Source organism: Theropithecus gelada, chromosome 18, assembly GCF_003255815.1.
Source record: "Theropithecus gelada isolate Dixy chromosome 18, Tgel_1.0, whole genome shotgun sequence".
Lineage (NCBI taxonomy): Eukaryota > Metazoa > Chordata > Mammalia > Primates > Cercopithecidae > Theropithecus > Theropithecus gelada.
The window spans coordinates 61,732,892-61,756,215 of record NC_037686.1 but is presented as its reverse complement, the minus strand read 5'-3'; the positions used below and the strand labels follow the sequence as shown (position 1 = coordinate 61,756,215).

Here is a 23,324-nt window from a genome sequence, read left to right as displayed (position 1 = left end):
GGAGGTTTGCTTGAGCCCAGGAGTCCTAGGTTACAGCGAGCTATGATTATGCCACTGCAATCCAGCCTGGGTAATATAACGAGAACCTGTCTCATAAAAAAAGCAGGTAAATAAATAAATAAAATAAAAGGGGATGTTTTTACAGTAAAAAGTGACATATAATGTATATGAAAAGAATGGACAGTTTTAAATTTATCATTTCACATATGTTTATAACAGAGAAAGGATTTTTTTAAAATGGGAGAATATACCTTTGTTTTCAGTCTGATTTTTCATTCCTTTGTATACAATCAATACCTTTGATGTCTGTACATGGTGGGGGAGAGGAAAGTGGCCATACCTTCTGGGAGAAGAAAAGAAGGCAGGAGACCTGGTCCGATCTCCCTTTCAACACAAAAACTGGTCTCCTAGGTAAAATGACTAATGCTATTTAATAAGAGGAGGATCTTTATGGAATTGTCTTAATTGAATGTGTCTGTAAAGACTTCTGATAAGAGAAAATAAAACAGAAGCTTTGGATTTATGAACATTAGTCTCTGGAAACCATCCCATCATCTGAAATATAAAATAAAGATATTCCATAGACCAAATGCTCCCCATGGTATAAAACATTGCCATTGTGTGAGGTAATTACCTGTGTAACTCACTTAGAGACCTCATTCTTTATATATTTTTAGTCTACTTTTATCATTATCCTCAACCTATTAACTGTCTAGACTAATTAAATATGAGTTGTTTCCTTTTCATTGTGTTTTAAACTTTAAAATGATATTGCTTAACTTAACCTCTCTTTTTTCTTCATCATTTGATGTTACTACAAGTAGATTCTGAAAAGCCTAAATTTATTTCATAATTCTTATAATAGACTTAGAGTTAAGTAAGTCATCTCAGGGTCCTGAGAGTTACCTTGACAATGCCTATAAATTATCCCCAGTAGTTTAATTAATTCCGACTTATGTAATTCAGTGCTTATATTATTCTTAATTATGTTTGTTTAAAAGGTTTTGAAGGTACTTATATCAGCAAAGTGGTATCCCACATGCTTCATTTTTATATTCATTTGCAGAATTCTACCATGGTGTTTTATCTGCCTCACTCTTTGGCCTGATAAGCTGATTTATGTCATGTAGAGAACAAGCTGAACAGATTTTCATGATGGATAAGACTTCATTTCAGTACCCTGGAAAATCTAAAATCCTTAGGGATGGAGGGCGGTGGACTCATCTACTAATAAAAGACAAGTCCAGGAAGTCAACTACTCACCTTACACTATCCCATAGCCTCTGTTTAGAAATGTAAGCATTTATAGCTATTAAGAAAAGTGTTAGTACAGTACTTCATTCATTTACTATTCATCACAAATATTAAGCACATTTATTCATCATTGAGTATGGAGAGGTGAATAAGCAGACATGATCTATATCCTCATGAAGCTGACAGTTCAATGGGGAAGGCAACAGTAAACATAAAAAAATAACCACACAGTTTGATAAAGTCTTTTAAAATATTACTTGTTGCTTTGAAAAAAAAATAGGAAAGGAAACATACTTTGGACAGAGACTTTTTTAAATGAAGTGATGTACAAACTGAGGTTAATCACAAGGTGTGGCTGGCATAGGAGGGGAAAGAGGTGTGAGGTGTGTGATATTTTCAACAAGGAAAACAGCATGGACCCAGCCATTGAGCAGGAAGAAGTTTGGTTCCTTTGATTAGATGAGTGAAAGCCAGGGTAGCAAGAGGTAAGCATGGGCAGGGGGAAATGACAAAGAAAGGACAAAAGAGGTGTTGCAGAAATGAAGCCATGTAGGCCATGATGAATGGTACAAGGAGAAAACCTTCTCCATTCAAAACACCCATCCCTGTGGATGGCCAGCTGCCCTCACAACACTCTTCAGACTCCAACCAAGTATCTTTCCCTCCAACCACCCAGAAGGAAGAGGGAATTGGCTGGTTGGTGAGTGTAAAAGAGGAAACTCATTACAGGTAGCTCTTATCCTTCCTCTCTCCCCATTTCTTTGGGAAATATACACCTTGAGAAGCACTCACTCTTCAGTCTTTCTCAAGGACATAGGGCAAGTTCCATGGGGGGAGAAACAAAAGCCTTCCACTTCCCAGCTCTCCAGAGGTAAGCCAAACTCTCAATATGAGAGATTTGGATTAGAAGGCCCACTCTCCCTTAAATATAAGCCAAAGTCCTCAAAATGTATTTATCAACACTAATGAAAGTGTATCTTAATTAATGCATTTATTAATAAGATATGACATTAGTCAGTATGACTATACCATGTAACGTATCGACTCTTGCTGCAGAAACTAGTTAGATGCTTACCAAATCCATTTTCTTTTTCTTTGGGGGTATACAGCTTAAACGCATTGCTCAACATGCCTTGCAATGAGGTATTGCTTTACAAATGAGTACTCATCTGTGAATTATAAGTGGAAATAATGCATGCTACTCCCAAGCCTGGCCCATATAAATTATCCTTGCATAATCTTCCCTTCTCTCTTTTTTCTAATCTCTGATCAGATGGACTAGTGTCCAACTGAGTGAACCTCTGAGAACCTGAAGGACAGCAGAGTCACTGGATAGATGGAGAAAGCTGCCCTCCAAACACAGATAGGGCTGTATGTGAGTCAACAGTAATCACCTATTGGGTGTCACTGGGATTTAGCGTATTGCTTGTTACAGCAGTTAGGGTAGGAAAGAGTAGTGTCAGTGGGCATCCACTGAACAATCAGCCTGTGATGGTTTCAGCAGGTGAATGTGAACTTCCTTGAACTGCTGAATTACTTGGAAGGCAGCTATCTACTAAGTAACAGATAATCCACTGAAGTGTTTCCAACAATGGGCTAATACAATCCGATGTAATTTCTTAGAAATATCATGCTGCTTAGTGGGTGTAAAATGAATGTAAATAGGTCAACAGTGTTGGTAAATAGACCTGGAAGGAAAAAACAAGGAGATGATAATGGCCCTGTCTGGAGAAGTAGCAGGGATGGAAAGAATGATGTGAGATACAGTTTGGAGGCAGAATTCATAAGATACATTAATTTGTATAGCCACTTCAGTGGAATAATTTATTTAAGCCACAGGAATAGCAATAAGAGTCAATGTTTCAAAATTAGCATTGAGCTCAGAAGTGCACTAATATTCCACCATACACCTATTTCTAATAACTGTCTTCAATGACCCTGCCTTGATGTATGCAGAATAGCTCCCATATGCCACATGTTTTAAAAAGGTAAGGTGTGAGTGTAGAATTTTAGCTACATACAACTTCGTAATTCTAATTTTCTATTTTCTCCCAAATCAGAAAGGTATTTTGAGGTGTTTAAAATAAGGCTTCAATGTAAGACATAAAGGGGCCCAACAATGCCTGTGTCTCTATAAGTATTCATACATATTTTTGAGGGAATATTATAAATTATAAGCTGCTAGGCACATTATGATCACAAAAAGATGACTTATTAAGAAAACATATTAGAACCTCCCAAGCAAATGCTCACAATTTTCAAAGAGAATTAAAAGTTACTTTTTAAATTTTTGTTACCTTGAGACTAATTTTTAAATATTAGCAAGTATTCTCACATATGGCAGAGAATCTCTTCCATTATGGAAAGAATCAGAGTCACTGATTGTTAAAATGAGGAACCAGAATTATGAGTATTCAATGTAACTTACATGAATGTTTGATCCTCTAGACCACGAAATTTCATATAAATGATCCTTTTCACACACTCAGAATTCATAATCTAATTCTGAATCAATATAGACAGGCTTGCAAAGGAAAAGCTGAATAAGTATTAAATTCAGCATGGAAACAGCATTTTGGATATAATTACCTCTACTATATATTATTTTGGTTGTATTTTAAACACTTAGATTTTGCAATTAAATTCTTATCTTTTCTCTTCTCTATATGTCAATAATTGAAGAATGATTTCCCTCTAAAAGCACACCAGACTTTCAAATGCATTTTTACAAATCTAGGTCTATTAAGCACATCTGTTTCCAACTTTAACAATTGCTAATCTTTCCATCACCAGTTCTTAGACAGGCATGTATTTGCTTTTAACATTTTTGGCATCTACAACAGAAATTACACTTGTATTCAAACCTTCATAGAGATGATGAGCTATGATAAATGCAAAGGTCATTATCAGAATTTTTGAGGAAAAAGGGAGTAAGAAAGAATAACTTACATGAAATTTTAAAGAACGAATCATGACACACCTTCTGATTGTCAATCAACTGTATGGAGACTGAATATTTTACGCTTATACTTGTGCTACAATAGTATTTTTAAATGTAGCCTAAAATTCTTGTGTGTTATAACCCATTACAAGAAATGATTAAACAAAGAATATATAAATAATTAAACTCATTCTAAGTAGTCTTGTTTGTTTAGTTTTTAATCATTTTTAAAAATCTAACCTTACTTTATAAAAATAATTTAAACATGTGTATGTAACACATTTCTTCAAAAAGAAAATCCTAAGAACATCAGAAATGTTTGTTAGGAATGAAAGGACATATTTAAAAATTTTTTCCATATGAATAATTCAAACAGTGTTTGATCTTTATATTTATAAACTTTCAATGTCCACAAAATTTTACATTCATTGAGTTCATTATTCAACTTTGTGGTTCATTTAACTGACATATGCACTTAGACAACTGTTTCACAATTTTGAGGTTTCCCTTGTTCTGAAACCCTATCAGCATTTTATCTATCAAAAGCATCATATATGTATTAATAAATACTTCTGCAGGATCATCAAATACAGATCCACCTTACACTGTATAACATCACACTTTTATTTTTTCTCCTCTCACTTACTTTGCTACCAAAAATCATATTTGAACAGAAAACATTAAACAGTTTCAAATATACATATTGCTTTTTAAACCAACTCAAAAACTTGACTTTTTCAGTATATTTGCTACGTAAATGTTACTCAAATAAAGGCTTACGAAACTAAGATTATCAAGTCTGTACTGCACACTAGTGGCAAGAGGTAGTAAATGCATTCTTTTTTTAAACAAATTTTCCACTAATTGCATCTTAAATATTAGCTTTTTCAGTCAAAATTAGAACCCATTATATTATAGAGCACATAAACACATATTCTAAACATAATGTGTTCTTGTGTCATGAACTATTCTTCCAGTATACATCAATGCATTTTGAATGTCATACCCAGAGAGAGGTTCCTGTGCATGTAAATACTATGAATCCATATATCCATGTATATGTTTGTGCATACATGTATACGTGTATTTATACTGCACACACATCCACTAAATGTTAACTCGTGAAATAGTCATTATTTTGCCCATTATTTTTCTTTTCTTTACTTATTATTCTTTCCCACACACTTATGTAATACCATGCTTTAGGACACAAAACATGTACAATTAATATTACTTAAATAATAAACAGTAATAAATCATCAAAATGGGAAAGGTTCATGATGGCATTTTATTGATGAAAATGCAAAAGAAAAGTATTCTGGCAAGTGGCTGATCCCAAATAACTACAATGTTGATATGAAAAGAACCTCAATACGCCTGAGATAAATTGATATTATCAGACTGCTTCATGAAAGAGTAAGATAAAGTCATTTATGATAGATGGTGTGCTATCAGAGGATATCTTTAACCATCTGCTCTAATGTGCCTAGAATGGATAATTAATTGTGTCATGTAGCTAATCATTAACCATTTAACTACCAAAATGTATAACAAAATATCATTTTTATATCATAAATATATGCAATGAGATTTTTGAAAATAAATAATTACCAATATAAAACTGCCACAAATGTATAAATACAAACAAGATGTCATATATATAGTCTGAATTTGACTAAGCTCACTATTGACAAGTGATTTCAAATATTGCTCTTGTAGAGGAAATTCCAGTATTTAACCTCCCTTCCTCTTGTCTGTTGTGCCTTTCTGCCCACTTGTTTACATATCCAAAGAGAGAAAAAGCTAGGCTTCATTTCTTCCTTTACCTCATATTCCCTCATACCTCTTTCACATGTTCTGGCTTTGATTCTTTCAGTTCTTCATACTTCCACTTCCATAGAGACAAAGCCGACTCCAGCCTCTCTATTTCTTTTTCCAAAGCTGTGCGCATTCTAAATAATTTTAAAATTAAAAGAAAAAAAGTCAGCTTCAATTGTAAAATAATTTCAAGGATGCATTCAATTTTATAGCCATTTTCCTAATTTTTGATATCTGTATCTATCATAATGAGAGAAAACATTTTGCAACTTATTAAAAATTATAAATATTGAATAAAATTTTTTTAGTTTATTATTCTGACAATGAACTTTACAGTAGATTACGTATATTTAATTTGGCTTTGCCAGTATTAACATTCTGCTTGATTTCTTCCATGTATTTCATGCATGCCTCTCAATTCCTCTCACTCATAATATTTTCTTACATAGGAGGATATACATGTTTCTAATTTTAACATGGTATTCTATCCATCTTCATATTGCGGCTGTATGTGAATGAAAAAAATCATTTGAAATGACACAGAATTCCAACAGGCCACCTAACAATCTTAAAAAATAGTCATTTATTGGGGATCTAAAAATAATTTTAAGTATTTCAAATTTGGTTGTAAAAAAGAAATTTCACTGGGATCCTTATTTAAATTATTCTAAATAACTGAAATTAATTTCTCTATTTGTAGAACTAGCAACAGAACTAGGATTAAAATTTAGTCCTTTAGGCCGGGCACGGTGGCTCACGCCTATAATCCCAGCACTTTGGAAGGCCGAGGAGGGCGGATCACGAGGTCAGGAGATGAGACCATCCTGGCGAACACGGTGAAACCCCGTCTCTACAAAAAATTAGCCGGGCGTGGTGGCGGCGCCGGTGGTCCCAGCTACTCGGGAGGCTGAGGCAGGAGAATGGCGGGAACCCGGGAGGCGGAGCTTGCAGTGAGCCGAGATCGCGCCACTCACTCCAGCCTGGGGGACAGAGCGAGACTCGGCTTCAAAAAAAAAAGAAAAAAGAAATAAAAAATTTTGTCCTTTAATACACCAACCACTGGATTTTTGTTTCTTTCTTTTTTTTTTTTGGCCCACAATGTCTGTTAGAGTCATTGATAATTGTTTTATTTCTGGTTGTAATGAACACATATTGACCTTTGAAGCTGGCCTGTTCTTATCTGTAGGGTAGATTTGATTACTATTCAGAAATACTCGCGGATCACGAGGTCAGGAGATCGAGACCCTCCTGGCAAACACGGTGAAACCCCGTCTCTACTAAAAAATTACCAAAAACCAAACAAACAAACAAACAAACAAAAAACTAGCCGGGCATGGTGGCGGCGCCTGTAGTCCCATCTACCCGGGAGGCTGAGGCAGGAGAATGGCGGGAACCCGGGAGGCGGAGCTTGCAGTGAGCCGAGGTCCGGCCCCTGCACTCCCGCCTGGGCTACAGAGCGAGACTCCGTCTCAAAAAAAAAAAAAAAAAAAATACTCATTGATTTTCCTCCATTTCCACAGACAGAGTTGTTTTCCTCATTCCTCAATTCTAGGATTTGACAATGAGATATTAGCAGAGACCACAGAAACAAAAGTTTGAAAAGAACTTGTATGTTTGAGCACCAGGTAAATACACTTTGATTGTTATATGACACTGAGATTTTGTGATTGTTAGTCACATAGTTATTGTATTCATAATTAACTAATATACAGCTCTAGTTCAGTGATATTAAATGTGACTAGAAAGATCTTAGGAACATATTCACAGAGCTAGAAGACGCAGGCAGAATCAAAATTGAATGTTATTTACATATTAATAAGAAATATGATTCTTCTTGGTAACAATACTATGATAATTCAAAGTAGTGTCAGGCTGTAAATACATTAGTTTACTCCAATCAAATGGAGAAGCAGTCTATTAAAAAGTTATATAATTATATTTACATAAATCAAGCCATAAAATTGAAAGAGGATATAAAAGAATTAGTTAGAGCTTAGCTTAACCTCAAAAGAGACAGGTTGCAAAAAAAAAAATGGTGCAAAGCACCACTTACAGTACTCTGATCCGGAATCCCTTATTAACATAGCAAATATATTAAACAAAATTAACAAACAAAAAGATTCAACTTGAAAGTTTAGGTCTTACGAACACTGAATATGAATGTTTATAATCCAGATTAACCACAGCAGTCACAATTTCAGATAGAAAAGTAAACCTAGCCAGCTGCGGACACCCAAGTTGCTTATTATGATATAATTTGTGTTTCAGTAGTTGTGTGTGAGATGACGAGAGGAAAAGAATTAAATATAGAAATAATAAACAAATCAGTATTAGTATTTTGTGTTAGATTTAGAAATTATGTGTACAAATCATTGTAAGATGAACTATATTGCATATCTAACATTTGAGTGCATTTTAAGTTTTGGGTGATAAATTAGAATATTTAAAAGATATTGAATATTGACTTAGACCTGTGAATTTATATTGAAAATTATAATAAAATTGTACTAAGTTTGTAACTTCATTGGAATGTTTAAGATAAGAATCACCATATTTATAATTTTAATTTTTTAGATTTTCTTGAGTAGGACGTGGGAATGTCTTGTCGGTAACTGAAAAACTTGAAAAGCAAATGGCATATGTTAAATTAATAAAATAATTTTATAAAAGATTTTAATTAACTGTATTTGTGTAATGAAGCATATATTTATGTTTCTCCTTAAAATTAATTTTGAGAATTATTTTATTTATAATAGAATAATGGAAACATACTTGAAAATTACCTAGAGTTAAAATCATACATGTTGTGAAGTCAAATGTCTGCTTTTGATGTTATACTTTAATGAATCAAATGATAATTTAGAAACTCAAAATAAATTCAAAAATTTTCGAAGAAAGTAATATTTACCTCAAGTATACATCATAAAGAAAATATCTGATATGTATTTGTTTCCTAAAGGAAAATTATGCATTTTTATTATGAAAAAGGTTACAATTTGGTTAGGGGAGTGAGAAAAAAAGGAATTCATAAAAAATTATTTAATGACAATGGGATACTTAAATTGTTTTAGTATTTAGATAGCCCCATCATAAACTTTTGTGTCTCTGTGCCAGCATTAAGGACATTGCGTGTCTAAATTTATGCAGCAGAGGGCACTCTATAAGTCCTTAATTTTCTAGCCTAATCATTTTATTCTGTGTTTCAGAGAGATTTTCAAAGTTGATGAATAATATAGTTAAATTTATAATTGAGATGTATATTATTGTCAGAGCATTTGAGCTACAAGAAGGCAAACACTTAATATTTACTCTAAAATGTTGCATATTTTATGTACACATTCTTCATGAGAATGAAATTAAAAAGGCAAAGTTTAGCAAAAATGTAGTATCTTTAATATGATGATATAAACTTTAAAAAAATCATATTGCTAAAATATATAAAATTTGTAGAATCTAAATATAAAATATGAACCAAAATTATTTTTATGAAAAGTTGTGATTATATTTCCATGCATTTTTTGATGCTTTGTTTACTGTCACAATTCCACAATAATTGGAAATAAAATTTAAATTTAAATATTACTCAAATATTTCTCAGGGATGAAAGGTCCTAAAAATTAATATCTAGGTATAAATATTAATCATTGTTGAACTGTGGGAAATTTCACTGGAAAAAATTGAATCGTTATTTTCTGAAAGGGTGTATTAATATAAAAATGTTCTACCAAATCAAATGATATCTTATAATAACATGCAGATATTCATTTTTATAACAGTTCAAAATTTAGCGATAGTATTAAACTGTTAACAATACAAGTTTTTACAAATATACTTTAAGCAACATATATGTCATTTTGCAATTGCACTTCCTACTATTCATAATTACATCTTTCAGCACTGGATGTTAGCACTCAGCTGTTGCAAACAGCCAAGTCATATACAATTAATTTAATTAGAAAAGATAAGTATTTAAAGAATATTGTTAAGCTCAGATCTCCAGGAGAATCATAGAACAAGGTTTGCAGATGAAGCAGACAGGGACGAAGACCCACTCTCATGCCACAAAACTGGTCCCATGAAGACCCCACTGCCTGTAACCTCCTCTGTCTGTTGCCTGTACACTGTCCTGGTATTATGTGTCTGGCAAACAAACATATTCAAATTAGCTAATGTGAGTGGAAAAGGATATTGTAGCTCAAAAAATTTCTGGGGAATACATGCAGCCAGGAACACTGATGAGAAAGCCATCGAAATCTTCCTGTAAGCACACTATTTCGGCCACCATTAAGGTACAGACATCACAGCGGGACCTCAAGATCACCAATATGGGACAGTGGGTGGTGTCACTAGGCACCAGAGGCCACCGCTGCCTCCGGAAACGAGTTTCTTTACTGCTGCTGCTTCCCCCTCAGGCATGGATTCTAGATGCTGTCTACTGCCTTGGGGTACTGGCTTGGCTTAAAACTCTAGGCGGCCACCTCTGATACACTATTCCCAAGTCAAGTGTCTGTACCCTCATTACAAAGGAAACCGTGGTAGAGACTTACTGGTATTTTTATAATCTATGCACAGGTGTAGACTCTGTTTCATTTAGTAGCAAATTGCCGAAACACAAAATAGACACTGGAGAGTCAAAAGATGGTAAAGATCTATTGAATATTCCATGAGTGACAATAAAGAAACAAAATAAGCTTGACTTTCTAATACTTACAAATTTTACATTAAACAGTATTAACTAGATTTGCATGTCAATGTATTCATTAATTGAGGAATATATATATGCTTTATATATATATATATGTAAAGTAGAAATCTGTCTGTTTCATACACAGACCAAAAATAATAACCTTTGAAGCATTTTTAATTTGCTGAAACTTCTCACCTAGATTTTAAATCTCATTATGAAAAAAAGTTGAACATTTAATGAAGCAAAACAAAATAATTGAAGCATACTACTTTTCTTATATATAAAATAAATTAAGAAGATAAAATGGGCTGGGCACAGTGGCTCACACCTGTAAACCCAGCGCTTTGGGAAGCCAAGGAGGGTAGATCACTTGAGGCCAGGGGTTCCAGACCAGCCCGGGCAATATGGCAAAACCCTGTCTCTACTAAAAATACCAAAAAAAAAAAAATTAGCCAGGCGTGGTGGCACAGGCTGTAATTCCAGCTACTCGGGAGGCTGAGGTGGGAGGATGGCTTGAGCCCAAGAGGCTGAGGTTGCAGTGAACCGAGATTGCACCACTGCACTCTAGCCTGGGCAACAGAGCGAGACTGTCTCAAAAAGAAAAGAAAAAAAAAGACGAAATGGAAAAGGAGGACTGAAGCTCAGCTTCAAGGACACAGAACAAACATTTTATAAGTGATAAAGGAGGTCTCTGCAGTGAAATTTCAAAACTGATTCTGAATGTTAGAACAGTTCAAAATATTTTATCTCAGTCTCTGTTACTTGAGATTTGGTATTGCCAACCTCAGCTTCCTAAATTTTTAGGTACACATAGCTCTCTAAGAGGATCAGCTTTCCTGGCCTTCCTCTAAATTTTCTACCTGGGAAGTCTTTATGAAAGTCATCAGAAATATATAAATTCTCAGTATATGAGAAACTTTTAATGCTGGAGAATTATTCATAAAACTGAACAGTACTCAGAGTGCAAATAAAACAATAAAGTTTCTTCTATTTGATGAAGAGGTTCTAGTCAAGGACAATGGAAAAAATGAGTCCCTGAGTTTTCTGAGCTGATTTCTGTGCACTAGTTAAGAAGAGAATTTTCCCACTAGATGGGAATGCAGAAAAAAATACATTCACATCTCAATTCAAGCCACCCACTCACTGATATTCCAGGAAGAAGAATTTAAAAGATTAGATGGATTTATAAGTAATAGCATATCCTATATTCTTGGAAAATGTTCTCTTGTGATAGCAAAAAAGACTGTGATTGCCTCATGCGGATTGCATGCAAATGTTGATTCATGGACACAGGAACCATGACTCATCAAGTCCGTGGGATTGTTTCTTAAAAGAGGAGAGTAGGAAGACAAGGCCATGGAAAGCCTCCTTTTTTCTCTTATTCTTTGACCTGTCTATGAATTATAGACTGAAGTCATTGAGAACTGGAGAATGTACTTACTCTGAGAATTGTTCATGTATTCCAAGAAAGTAAAAAATACATGTTGTGTATATGTACATGGATAAGCGTGTTAAGACAGAACATGCATATTTTTAAAACTGACACTTTAGAATAGGAAAGTTTACATCAAGAAAAGCACAGCTCTGCACTGCTCCCATTAGACTGCATCAGGGAAGTAATATCGTATGAGTGCTGGAGAGAAGTCTATAATTACCAAAAGTTAAATCCTTCAAGAAGTAAAAGCAAAGAGATTAGAATGTGACTGAAATGTATAGGTCTAGATAAAATTGTCAGTATATGTACAAGCCTAAAAATTAAATTCAATTTTATTCTTTTTTCTACTGATGTTGGTTGCCTCTACTAGGAATTTACACTTGGTAGAGTAATAAGTATTTATTCTGTACATAAATGCTTGCATGATCACAATCTATTAATCTAGCGAAAGACAGATGAAGAGTCTGAAAAAGAGAATCGGTGGCACTAGTAAATTTCAGAGGAACTAATGAGAAACTTCTGGCAGAAAATAAGTGGTAAAGAACTTACTGTATCTGTGAATGGCTAGTATGCATATTTATCCCGATTTCAGTCCATTCAAACCAGGAAAATTAAAACTGTTATATAACATATGCTTATATAATACATTGTGTGTATATATGCATACATATCCTTCTTGCTTTTCTGGCTGTGCCCATTAAGGCTTTTATAACTAAGAGATAAAAGTAATTATTTTTAGATTTTGGAACCACATTTATATATTAGATATTCCACATTGTGCTAATAAAATTGTAAACTGATTGCAAAGAAACAAAAATCCATATTGAATATTTCATATTACTATCCTCTTTCCCAGATGTTATTTGTTCTTGATCTTTATGAGAATTCACTGAGAAAGGCTATGACAGACTGTATTTTGCAAAGACCGTTGCCACAATGACTGCATCCCACACGCCCTTATTATACAATTGTTTTGACACTCCTTCCGTTGAAAGTGCTTCTCTCTCTTTGATCTGAGTCAGCCTTTGAGATTCCCACCACCGATAATGGGTCTGAAGTGATGCTACGTGACTTTTGAGGCAGAGTCATTCAAATGGCATTCTTCTCTCTGTGTTCTTAAGATGTTCACTTGCAGCCTAGCCCCGGTGTTGTGAGGAAGCCAAGCACCCCTTTAAATAGCCCCAGTGCAGGTGTCCCAACTGAGGCCTAGATGAGAACTGAGGCCAGACATATGAGTGAGAGAGGCTGCAGCCCCCAGCCTTCCAGGCATGGCCAGCCTTTGAGCCATTGCAACTGAAGGCACAAGTGAGAGATACGATGTCCATGCCAAGCCATGCTCAAGATTCTGAATAGAAGACATGGTGGTTGCTGTTGATACGTTTTAATGATAATTGTTTGGAAAAGTTTGTTTCAAGACAATAGATAACTGGAACATAACAGCACTGCAGCTATTTTCACAAAGGGACAACAGCCAACATCACATAGTTGGAATACGTCAGAACAAAGATGAAGATCCAGGCCAATTAATCACAAGCCTGATGCCCTTAGTGATCCATGTATCAGACAACTTTTTCTGTAATCAATATCTCACAAAATTGTGATTTTTCTGCTATTAGTATTAACATATTTATTCATTTTTTATTTACCAAGTCCAAGATGCTGTAACAATTAAATAACACACTGGATATTTTAACCTTGTACCTTAAGAATTCAGATACAATTAAAGTGAATCTACCAGAGATGATAAAAACATAGTCATGATAAAAGTCAACTTAAAAGAATGAAAAGCACTAACAAGTTATATACTACTTTTTAAAATTCAAAATATGAATATATGTCAAACTAATTTCTTTAAATCCTAAAGCTTAATGACTAAACATGGATAAAATACATTATCAAATGACCAATCTATCAGTATTAACAATTTTAAGTGGTTTGAAAGTTAGACTTAGTTAAGGGAGACAATGATTAGCACTTACTCTCTCTCCTTCCATAAGATTTTTTGGAATTCATCCAAATGCACCTGCAAAGCTGAAATTTCATTTACTTCATTTTCCAAAGGCAGATTTATTGCTTTCAGTCTCAGCCCAGCTTTCATTTCACTATTTCCAGAACCACCGTTGTTGAATAAGTCAACACCATTTAGATTGGGTTTCATTTCCTCACTTAATTTTAGAGAATCAATAACCACACTTTCTTCCTGAAAAAAAAAAAAATTTAAACCTCTTGGAGAAAAATCGTGATGACAATACATTTTCATAAAGAAATACATGTTATGATACAACAACAAATTGATATTTTTATTTCATTATCATTCCCTAAAAGCGTTGTGTGGTCACACTTACTTGCATTCTTCTTCAAACTTATTTTTTTCTATGTTCTACCTCTTTACAAAAAAAATACATTTCTCAAAAGTTCTGCTTTAACTCTGTTTGTTCTCTTTTTCTAATCACGCTAAAAATAATCATGCACAAACTTGAACAGCTGTAAATAATTTTTAATGAGTTGATGAATTCCTCTTTCAAGTTTCTTTTGTCATAAGACACTTACAGTTTCAAAGTAATTATTTTTTAACATTTTTGAAAGACAAGATAGAATTTTCAGGAAGCTCTTGAATATTTTAAAAAGCTTGCTTATCGCTTTATTTTAGTTCCCCTTTTTTTAATTCATGAGTCACATCTCAAATAGAATTTAATGGGGCACTTTAATAAACATGGGCATCAATACTAGAGCAACAACTGCATCGACACTCTTAGAGTGTAACTCAAAAACTTCACAGGGCTCATGCTGTTGGTATTTGCCTACAATTTAAATTTGCCCTGGTTTATAAGTTTAAAATGAAAGACAATTTCAAATACAATCTCAATGAATAGTCAAGTTCAAGTAAAATCTCGATGATACTTCACTTTTATTTTATTTTTTAAGTAGTATGTGGATGCCAGGTTACCTAGTATGATTCATTCCTTAATTCTCTCAAGAATGATCATTGCAATCATCTATACTATAATATTTTGACAAACAATAAAATAAGATGTGTTGTTTGAGGATACATATACATATCTTTCTTCTTAGGTATAGAGTTGGCAAAGATACTGGTCAAAATTTTAAGGAAAAAACTGATTGAAGCTTCTTCAACAGGTAATATTTATTTTCCTACCATCAGAAGGAATATCTGGAAGGATATTTTGCAAATAAATACATTTTTAATAAATAAGTATTATGTTTGATTTGTTCTTGACATTAACGTTAAGGAGATATTTCAGAAGAAATCCCAAAATATTGAGAAATTTCCATCATGATACATGTGAAGAGAATCCTTCATTTTCTCAAATGCAGAGGCTAGTAACTTGTAATAATAAAAACGCTTTGTGGATTTAGAGAACTTGATGTGAGCTATGTTCCCTTATCCTCATCATTGCACTATTCTAACCCATACATTAACACAGCTGAGTTTTGAAAATATATGTGATTTTCCAAAAGATACACACAAAGCCTAGGTTATCAGCTTTGAACATTTTAAAAAGAAAACATAGAAGACCAAATAAGCAGAAGTAATCATTGTATTGCAATCTTCTTAATTTTTTTTTATTTATAGTTAAATCTAGGTTTTACCTACCATAAATTATATACATTATAGAATGGCTTAAAATACTAAATGCAATGGTAGAGGTGCAAGATATTAACTAATGTGTGTTAGAGAAGGAATTAAGTAGAAAGAGGTAACAAAATAAACTGAAACTATAATAAGAGGTAACAGGAGTTCCCAAAGTATGTTCTTTGGGTTGTTAATATTATTTACCAAGTTAAAATAAAAGAAAAAGAAAAAACAGGGTGGTGGTTCATGGATGAATAAGTGATACTGAGAGACTTTTTAAAGTTACATGTGTTTTGTACAGAATTCTCAGAAACTGAGATTCTAAGTATACCAAGAAATTCCATCAGTGGTCCATATAAAGCATTTCCTAAGGTACCCTATTTGCCTGCAGTACCCATTTTATAAGTAGTTAATTGTGAGGCTTGAGTCCCAAACATTGAGAACTATTCGAACTACTGTATGGATTGTTTACAATTTAGAAATAATTAAGGCAAATGGAAAGAAATGTCTCCAAATATTTTCTTTTCAGATGAAAAATGCTGAGTTAAATTTTTCTATAAAGATTAGTAAAATCACTAGGATGGGCTGAACTTGTGTTTCCTCAAAATTTATTTGTTAAAGTCCTAATCCCCAGTACCATAGAATGTGACTGTTGGTGGAGACAGGGCCTTTAAGGAGGTGATTTAGTTAAATTAGGCTCATTAGGTGACCTTACAAGAAGAACTTAAGACACAGACATGTGTACAAAGAAAAGACCATATGAAGACACAGGGAGAAAATGGCTTTCTATAAGCCAAGGAGAGAGGCCTCAGAAGAAACCAACCCTGCTAGCACCTTGATCTTGTACTTCTAGCTTCTATAATTATAAGAAAATGAATTTCTGTTGCTTAAACCACTGTGATTATGGTACGTTTTTACGGTAGCCCTGGCAGACTAGTATAGTCACCACTGGATTTGTCACTTCCTTCTTCCTCCCCATCACTATCTATGACCTTCAGATATTCACATAGTCTCTGGATTTTTTTCTTACCTTATTATTTGTGTCCTCCTTTGTAGAAAATTTTCTTTTTACCAAACACTCTCTGATGGACTCATACATTTGTGAACTCACTTGAAATTGGTCTCTATGTTCACAGGCTTCTTCTGTGAAACCAGGAAGCTTCAGATCCTGGGTGTCTTTAGCTTCTAATGCCTCCTTCTGAGGTGGCAAACTCTGTTTCTTTTTCAGTGTACTCAATTCTTTCATCGCCATCTCTAGTTTTATTCTGAGTTGTCTTCCTTCCTCCCTGGCACTGTTCCTTTCAGCTCGAACTTTACTCCATTTTTCTCTCCAGTTGGCAGTGCAATCTGACCACCACCGCATGGTCTTTTCCATCTGAGCAGCTCTGGCCTTGACTTCTTCAAGCTCCCGCAGGCGAAGTTCTTCACAAATATCCCATTTGTTGGTGTTACATGAGTGTGCACAGAAATTGTCAGCAGCATGAGATTGTAGCCCATGAAGTGGGAAGCAGGTATCCCTGGGGGGTGAGGCAGGTGTCACCATGTCACCACGTGACTTAATTGATGATTGCTGCATCTGGAAGATCTGTGTTTCTTCAATTAATCGATGAATGGAATCTAAATTCATATTCATCTTTGAGACCTGAGAAAAGATAGAGGACATAATTTCATGCTGAAATTTCCCTTGTAAATACAGGAATAAGACCTACTTTTTTTTGTTTTTGAAATTTGATGAAAACAATGCCACTTTTTTTTTTTTTTTTTTTTTTTGGAGACAGAGTCTTGATCATGCAGTAGCATGATCTCGGCTCACTACAACCTCCGCCTCCAGGGTTCAAGCAATTCCCTTGCCTCAGCCTCCTGAGTAGCTGGGACTACAGGCACACACCACCACGCCCAGCTAATTTTTGTTGTATTTTAGTAGAGATGGGGTTTCACCATGTTGGTCAGGATATTCTTGATCTCCTGACCTCGTGATCCACCCACCTCAGCCTCCTGAAGTGCTGGAATTACAGGTGTGAGCCACCACGCCCGGCTGCACTTTTTCAATATTGCATATTTTTCCAGTGTAACTAAAAATATAGAGGAATTTAAACACTTGTAACTGTCCACTAAGAAATAGAAAATTCTCATATTCAATTTTGCCAAAAAAATACAAATAAAAATATAAAGATGCAATTGAAGATAGCATATGACATAAATAATTCATTTTGACAAATGCAGTCCTATTTAGGTCATATCTATTGCAACATTGTCCACTACAAAATACAAATTGTAATATTTATTGTCCACTAACTACTTAATGGTTTTCTTTATCCCTGCTAAGCCTCAATTTGTTCAGGCAGAATGCACAACCTATTGATATATAGGCAAATAAGCCTCTATTTCAATGCCAGAGGTTAAATCATAGCCTACATTTTCCATGATGCCCTTCATCTGTTGACTATTGACTAGTCTCAAGGCAGCCATATGGCCTGACTCTGGCTGCTGGGATGTGAGATGAAGTGTGCTGAGATTTCCCATCCAGAAAAATATGAGAACATCACAATGAGGAACTCTCTTTCCTCTTCCTTCCTTGTGTTTGAATAAGGACATAGTTCTGGAAGAAGGTGAGTATAACAGCCTTCTCATAACATTCAAAATGGTGAACCATGAAGATAAGAGCCTGATTTAAGGTGTGAATTATGGCATGACAACGTAGAATGCATACCTCTGATTTCTTTGCTATTTGAGCAGAATAACCTATATTTATTTAAGTTATGATGGTTGAGTTTTCTGTTATTTTCAGGCAAAAGCACATCTAACTTATACATGAATTAATTTCTCACTGTGGTTAATATTGTGATAAGATCAAAAATAAAATATTATGAAAAACATGTTTCTTGTGTGTCAAAAGTTTTACAGTCTGGTGGGTGAGAGAAGCACAGTTAAGTTTTAAAGATACATAATTTACATTATAACAAATACATGTATTTGTTCAATAATTTTGTTTAGTATGTAGTATGTGTCAAGTCAGTGTTAGATTATTAGGTATGGTCAAGGTGATCTAAGGAGTACTGATGAAGTTGTGACTATCACTTAGAAATGAGGAAACTTTACAGCGTAGATAACACGACACAGTCTTTGCCCAATGCAAAGCTTCGTAAAGAAATTAAAATCAACTTTCCATATAAATACCAAACACAAATTAATTTGTAAAGGCATACCATATGTAACAATACATATACCCGATTCTTTATTCAACATTGTAATATAGGTATATTGAGAATATAGTAAGTAGAATTTTTGCTTTAAAAAAGTGCTCAAAACATGCAGCTTAATTTGTAAATTAATAAAGTTCCATGGCTGTAAATAATTACCCATTTTTATTCTCAGATATGCTTTTCTGGTGTAAATAATCTTATATAATATTTTATGTGCATGACATTTAATCCTCTCACTTTTTTTCATTTGCTTTTATATAGTTACAGATCATAAATTGCCTCCTTATGACCTATCTATTTAATCAACTGAATGGGTTTCATTACTATAACTAACTTACAAAATAAGCCTTTAATCATTGGGAAAAAAGACTACATAATATTTTAAAAGATGAATATTAAGGCTATCTTATTAAGATATTTTATGATATTAAACTTAATTAATATTAACTTTTAATAGTAGAGAAGAAAACATTTTAACAAGTGTTATATAGAGATGTCAAACCACTTCACTCTTCATTATAATACTTGTTATAATAATATAGACACATGGTTGTAATTATTTTTGTTAGCATTGGTATATGTCCAATCATGTTTCAATTATTGCTGATTTGGAGTATTTTGTTCCCTTCATATATTATAATTCAGAGGGCAATAAGAATACAGCTGACCAAACTCCAACACCAATACAAAAAAGAAAAGAACAAAAGGAACTCTTAATTAGAAACAGTGTGTATATATATACACATATATACATACATACACACACACACACAAACACAAATACATATATATATTTACTATTCACTGTTTAATGATATTTCTTTTGGTTGAAATTCCAAAGCGAAGACAGAGAATTTAATTCAGCACATTAAACTTAAAATTATCCTTGCTAGTTTTCAAAATAAATCAGTATCATAAAATTGTAATGTCTTTAAATGTCTCATTAACTTTTATTTCACTAGTGTTTTGAAGACTATAATTGGATTCTGGTACATTGAGATCTTGCCTACCAATTAACTGTGTATTTTTTCACATCTGACTAAATAAAAATGAGTTGGGCTTAATCAGTCAGTCCTTGAACTTGAAGAGTATTTCCTGTTTTAAAAAGTTTTCTCAGGCAAGGAAAATTTGCTTGAGATGAGGGTGGTTAACACACATATGCATGCACTAAAGTCTTCATTTCCCTATACAAATGTGTGCACTCTTCGTATTTTAGCTCAGAGAACTATGAAAGTATTTGCCAGTGGTTGTAGAACAGGGCCACTGATAACGTGGGAAAATGTTTTAATGCTGTTGACTCTGGTTTCTTGTACTGATTTTTGTGTTGTAAAAATGCTTATACAATCAGTCCACCGTGATTTCTGCAAATATTTTTGAATGTAGTACATAACCAAATAAAATCTTAAGGGTCTACAAAGTATATATAATATCACTAACAAAATTATTTGTTGCCAAAGGAGGACTTAATGTGTCAGATAGTGGACTCCAGCCTCTATTGGGTAGAGTCTTACTCTGCCACTTTTTAGACGATGATCTTGCACCAATTACACAAACTGCCTTTCACTAAATATCCTTAGTATAGAAGGAGACAAGAATAGCATGGGCCTCATTGAATTCTTGTGACTATTAAAAGGGAAAATGCCTGCAGACTGGTTAACTCTAGCTATCCTCTAGGCAAGGCATACATTTTTGTTATACAAGTCATTAGTATGTCACCTTGACATACTAATTTACCATTTACTTTTTTGTATGTTTTTCCCTCTGTCTTTTGAAAGAGAAATGATGTACTTAAAAAACAGGAAAAGCATAGGAAAAATGAAATCTACAAAAGTGCTCTGTATTGCGTGTAACAAAGTTGCAGTTCCAATTTCTATATAATATTGATACTCATCAGTGAAATAGTCAGTACTATTATTATCCCCATTTTAATGATAAAGAAACTAGGATTTAGGCTCTGATGTATCCAGCCAAGTCATACAGTTAGAAAGGGTCAACCCAGTTTGGAAACTGAGGAAATTTGAATCCAGAGCTACCACCTCTTCATATAAAAATTCTACAGCTTTAAAATATCAACTGTTTTCACTATAAATCTTTTAGAGTATTTCAGGAATACATTTGGCATACTTCCACTTTGGATATTTTTATGCTAAAATATCTCCTATTAAATTACACAACAATTAGTCTTCTCATCCTGACACTGTCCTTTGAGTTCATTCAATCTCCTGATCACAGCTCAAAGGGACTGTGAGGTCCAGGTCTGTCCAACCCTCTGGCCTCCTCTTTGTCATTTCATCTTCCACATCCCCTGTGTCGGCTACCCTGGATGTGTCCATTCCTTGCACAACCTCACCTCCACCTTCTCCTTGGTGCAACCTGTTTGCTCTGCAGGAGCACGCTCCCTCTCTCCACAGACCCTCTTTCCCCTGGCTTCTCATCCTTCAGGTAGCAGGTTATACTTTCCTACTAACTAAACCTGTGATCCGAGAATTCTAGATCCCTTAGTGGCCCTTTGTCTAAGGGTGTCCAAGGGAGAGGACACAGTCACGGGTTCTTAGTTTCTGTTTCTGACTGGGCTACCAAAACCCCTTCCTCATCCCTCTTTTCCACCTATCACTAGAAACAGAAGCTAAAAACCAAGGTTTCCTGCTGCTGAAAGCCTAAAACAAAACAAAACACAACAACAACAACAAAATAAGGTGGGTTGAATATCCACCGCTGACCTGCTCCTAGAAAGTGAACAAAATAGACATCACTTCTGCCATCCTGAATGTTGCTAACAATCATGAACAACAAACCAAATGAACAATCACAGTTTTTAACTATATCTTTGAAAGGAGCAGTGTATTGTAATCCAAAAACTCCCTATGTACTTATCAAAGTCTCTCCCAAGTGACACTTGATGTGTTATCTGAAGAATGAAATGGGCCAGAAAGAAAAGCATTTTTGGCAGAAGTTAAACTTCCATGGCAGGATAAAACAGACATTACAAAGATGTTGTCTTATTGTTTATAGTTATTGCTTTATCTTAATCTATAGAAAATGAAACCTTTGTTGAATTTTTTTTCCTAAGAAGCATAGGACTTGTAATGCACACAAAATAACAAAAGCCATTTGCAGTGAGAAAATGGATTAACACAGATTCAAAGTACAATGCTAAGAAACAATCATTATGATAGATATGATGAAATATAATCTAACAAAAAGAAAAAGAATCAGATTTTAATATTTGGGAAAATAAACACTTTATTGTATTATAAAATGTGGCCTGTCAAACAGGCATAAATGAAGAGTATGAAAATTCATTTCATATAGGTCTAAAGCAAATACATATATATATATACACACACACACATATGAATTTTTGCAAGAGTACACAGAATGTTAAATAGAAGACTATAGTTGTGATGATGAGATAAATGAAACCATTACACTAAATGGCCACATGACATATGTATGTAGTTCAAGATTTGCTCATGGTTAAATATTCTATTCTAAAAATCCTTACACTGTAGCAAATTATACAGATAGTTTCTGTCTATGCTTGTTGGTGCAAATGAGAGGCTTTTAAATTGTATAGAGACAGAAAATAATTTGTCAAAGCAGGCAACTAATAATATAAAATAAATTTGAACAACTTGCCAATAATTTAAAACTTAGATATTTTACTTTCAAAAGCATTATAACATAAAATGAGCAGAAACACAAAGTTTAAAACATAATTTCATGTTTTCCAAGAGTCTTTATTCAATTTTAAATAGCATTATTTGATCAGATAGAAATTGTCTCTATTTTAAAGAATTGGGATGGAATTAATACAGTAAACAAGACCTTTTGCTAGCTTACTCTTCATTGCTCCCTCTTTAAGCTATTGCTATTACCTAGTGCTATTGAAGCAATGTGTTACTGGTTCAAATCTATGTGATGCCTTTCCTTTAAGCTAGGTTTTCAGTAAAATTATTTGAGAAAAAATCGTGATAAAATATTACATTTCTAAGATAATGTTCAATGATTTTTAAAACTCCAGTTCTTTAAAAATAAACTATTTCAGAGTCTCTCTACATAGTATCTTGATGTCATTGTTGTGTTTTTTATAAGCTTTAAGGGGCTTAAAAATTACATTATAATAATAACCTCATAGATCAGAGAGAAAAAGTGACCAGTCTGACTTCTTTATAATATGAATAAAGAAATACAGAGAGATCCAAAATCCATAATCCGTTTTATAAAGTGTCAATGCATAATTTGTAATGAGTCTTGGAAAAATAAAATTCCTGTTTTCTGGCAGGCTAATCAGCTTGAAGCCTTTCTGGTGCTTTGCCTGCCAAGTACAAATTTAGGTTCAGACAATTTAGACTTTCTTGGTAGATACATCATTTAACTACTCTTATGAA

The 23,324-nt window shown here is 33.8% G+C and overlaps 1 protein-coding gene across 4 annotated transcripts in view; it reads right to left on the bottom strand.

The window, feature by feature from the left end:
* The window catches only part of CCDC102B (coiled-coil domain containing 102B), a 342,881-nt gene that overhangs the window by 208,455 nt on the left and 111,102 nt on the right, over positions 1–23,324 (bottom strand). For all 4 annotated transcript variants that reach the window (XM_025365511.1, XM_025365512.1, XM_025365513.1 and 1 more), the window contains 3 exons: positions 16,761–17,372; positions 14,115–14,335; positions 6,039–6,147 (listed from right to left, as the gene is read on the bottom strand). In XM_025365511.1, coding sequence (XP_025221296.1) covers positions 6,039–6,147; positions 14,115–14,335; positions 16,761–17,372 — 942 coding nt within the window. The remainder of the gene's footprint in view (positions 1–6,038; positions 6,148–14,114; positions 14,336–16,760; positions 17,373–23,324) is intronic.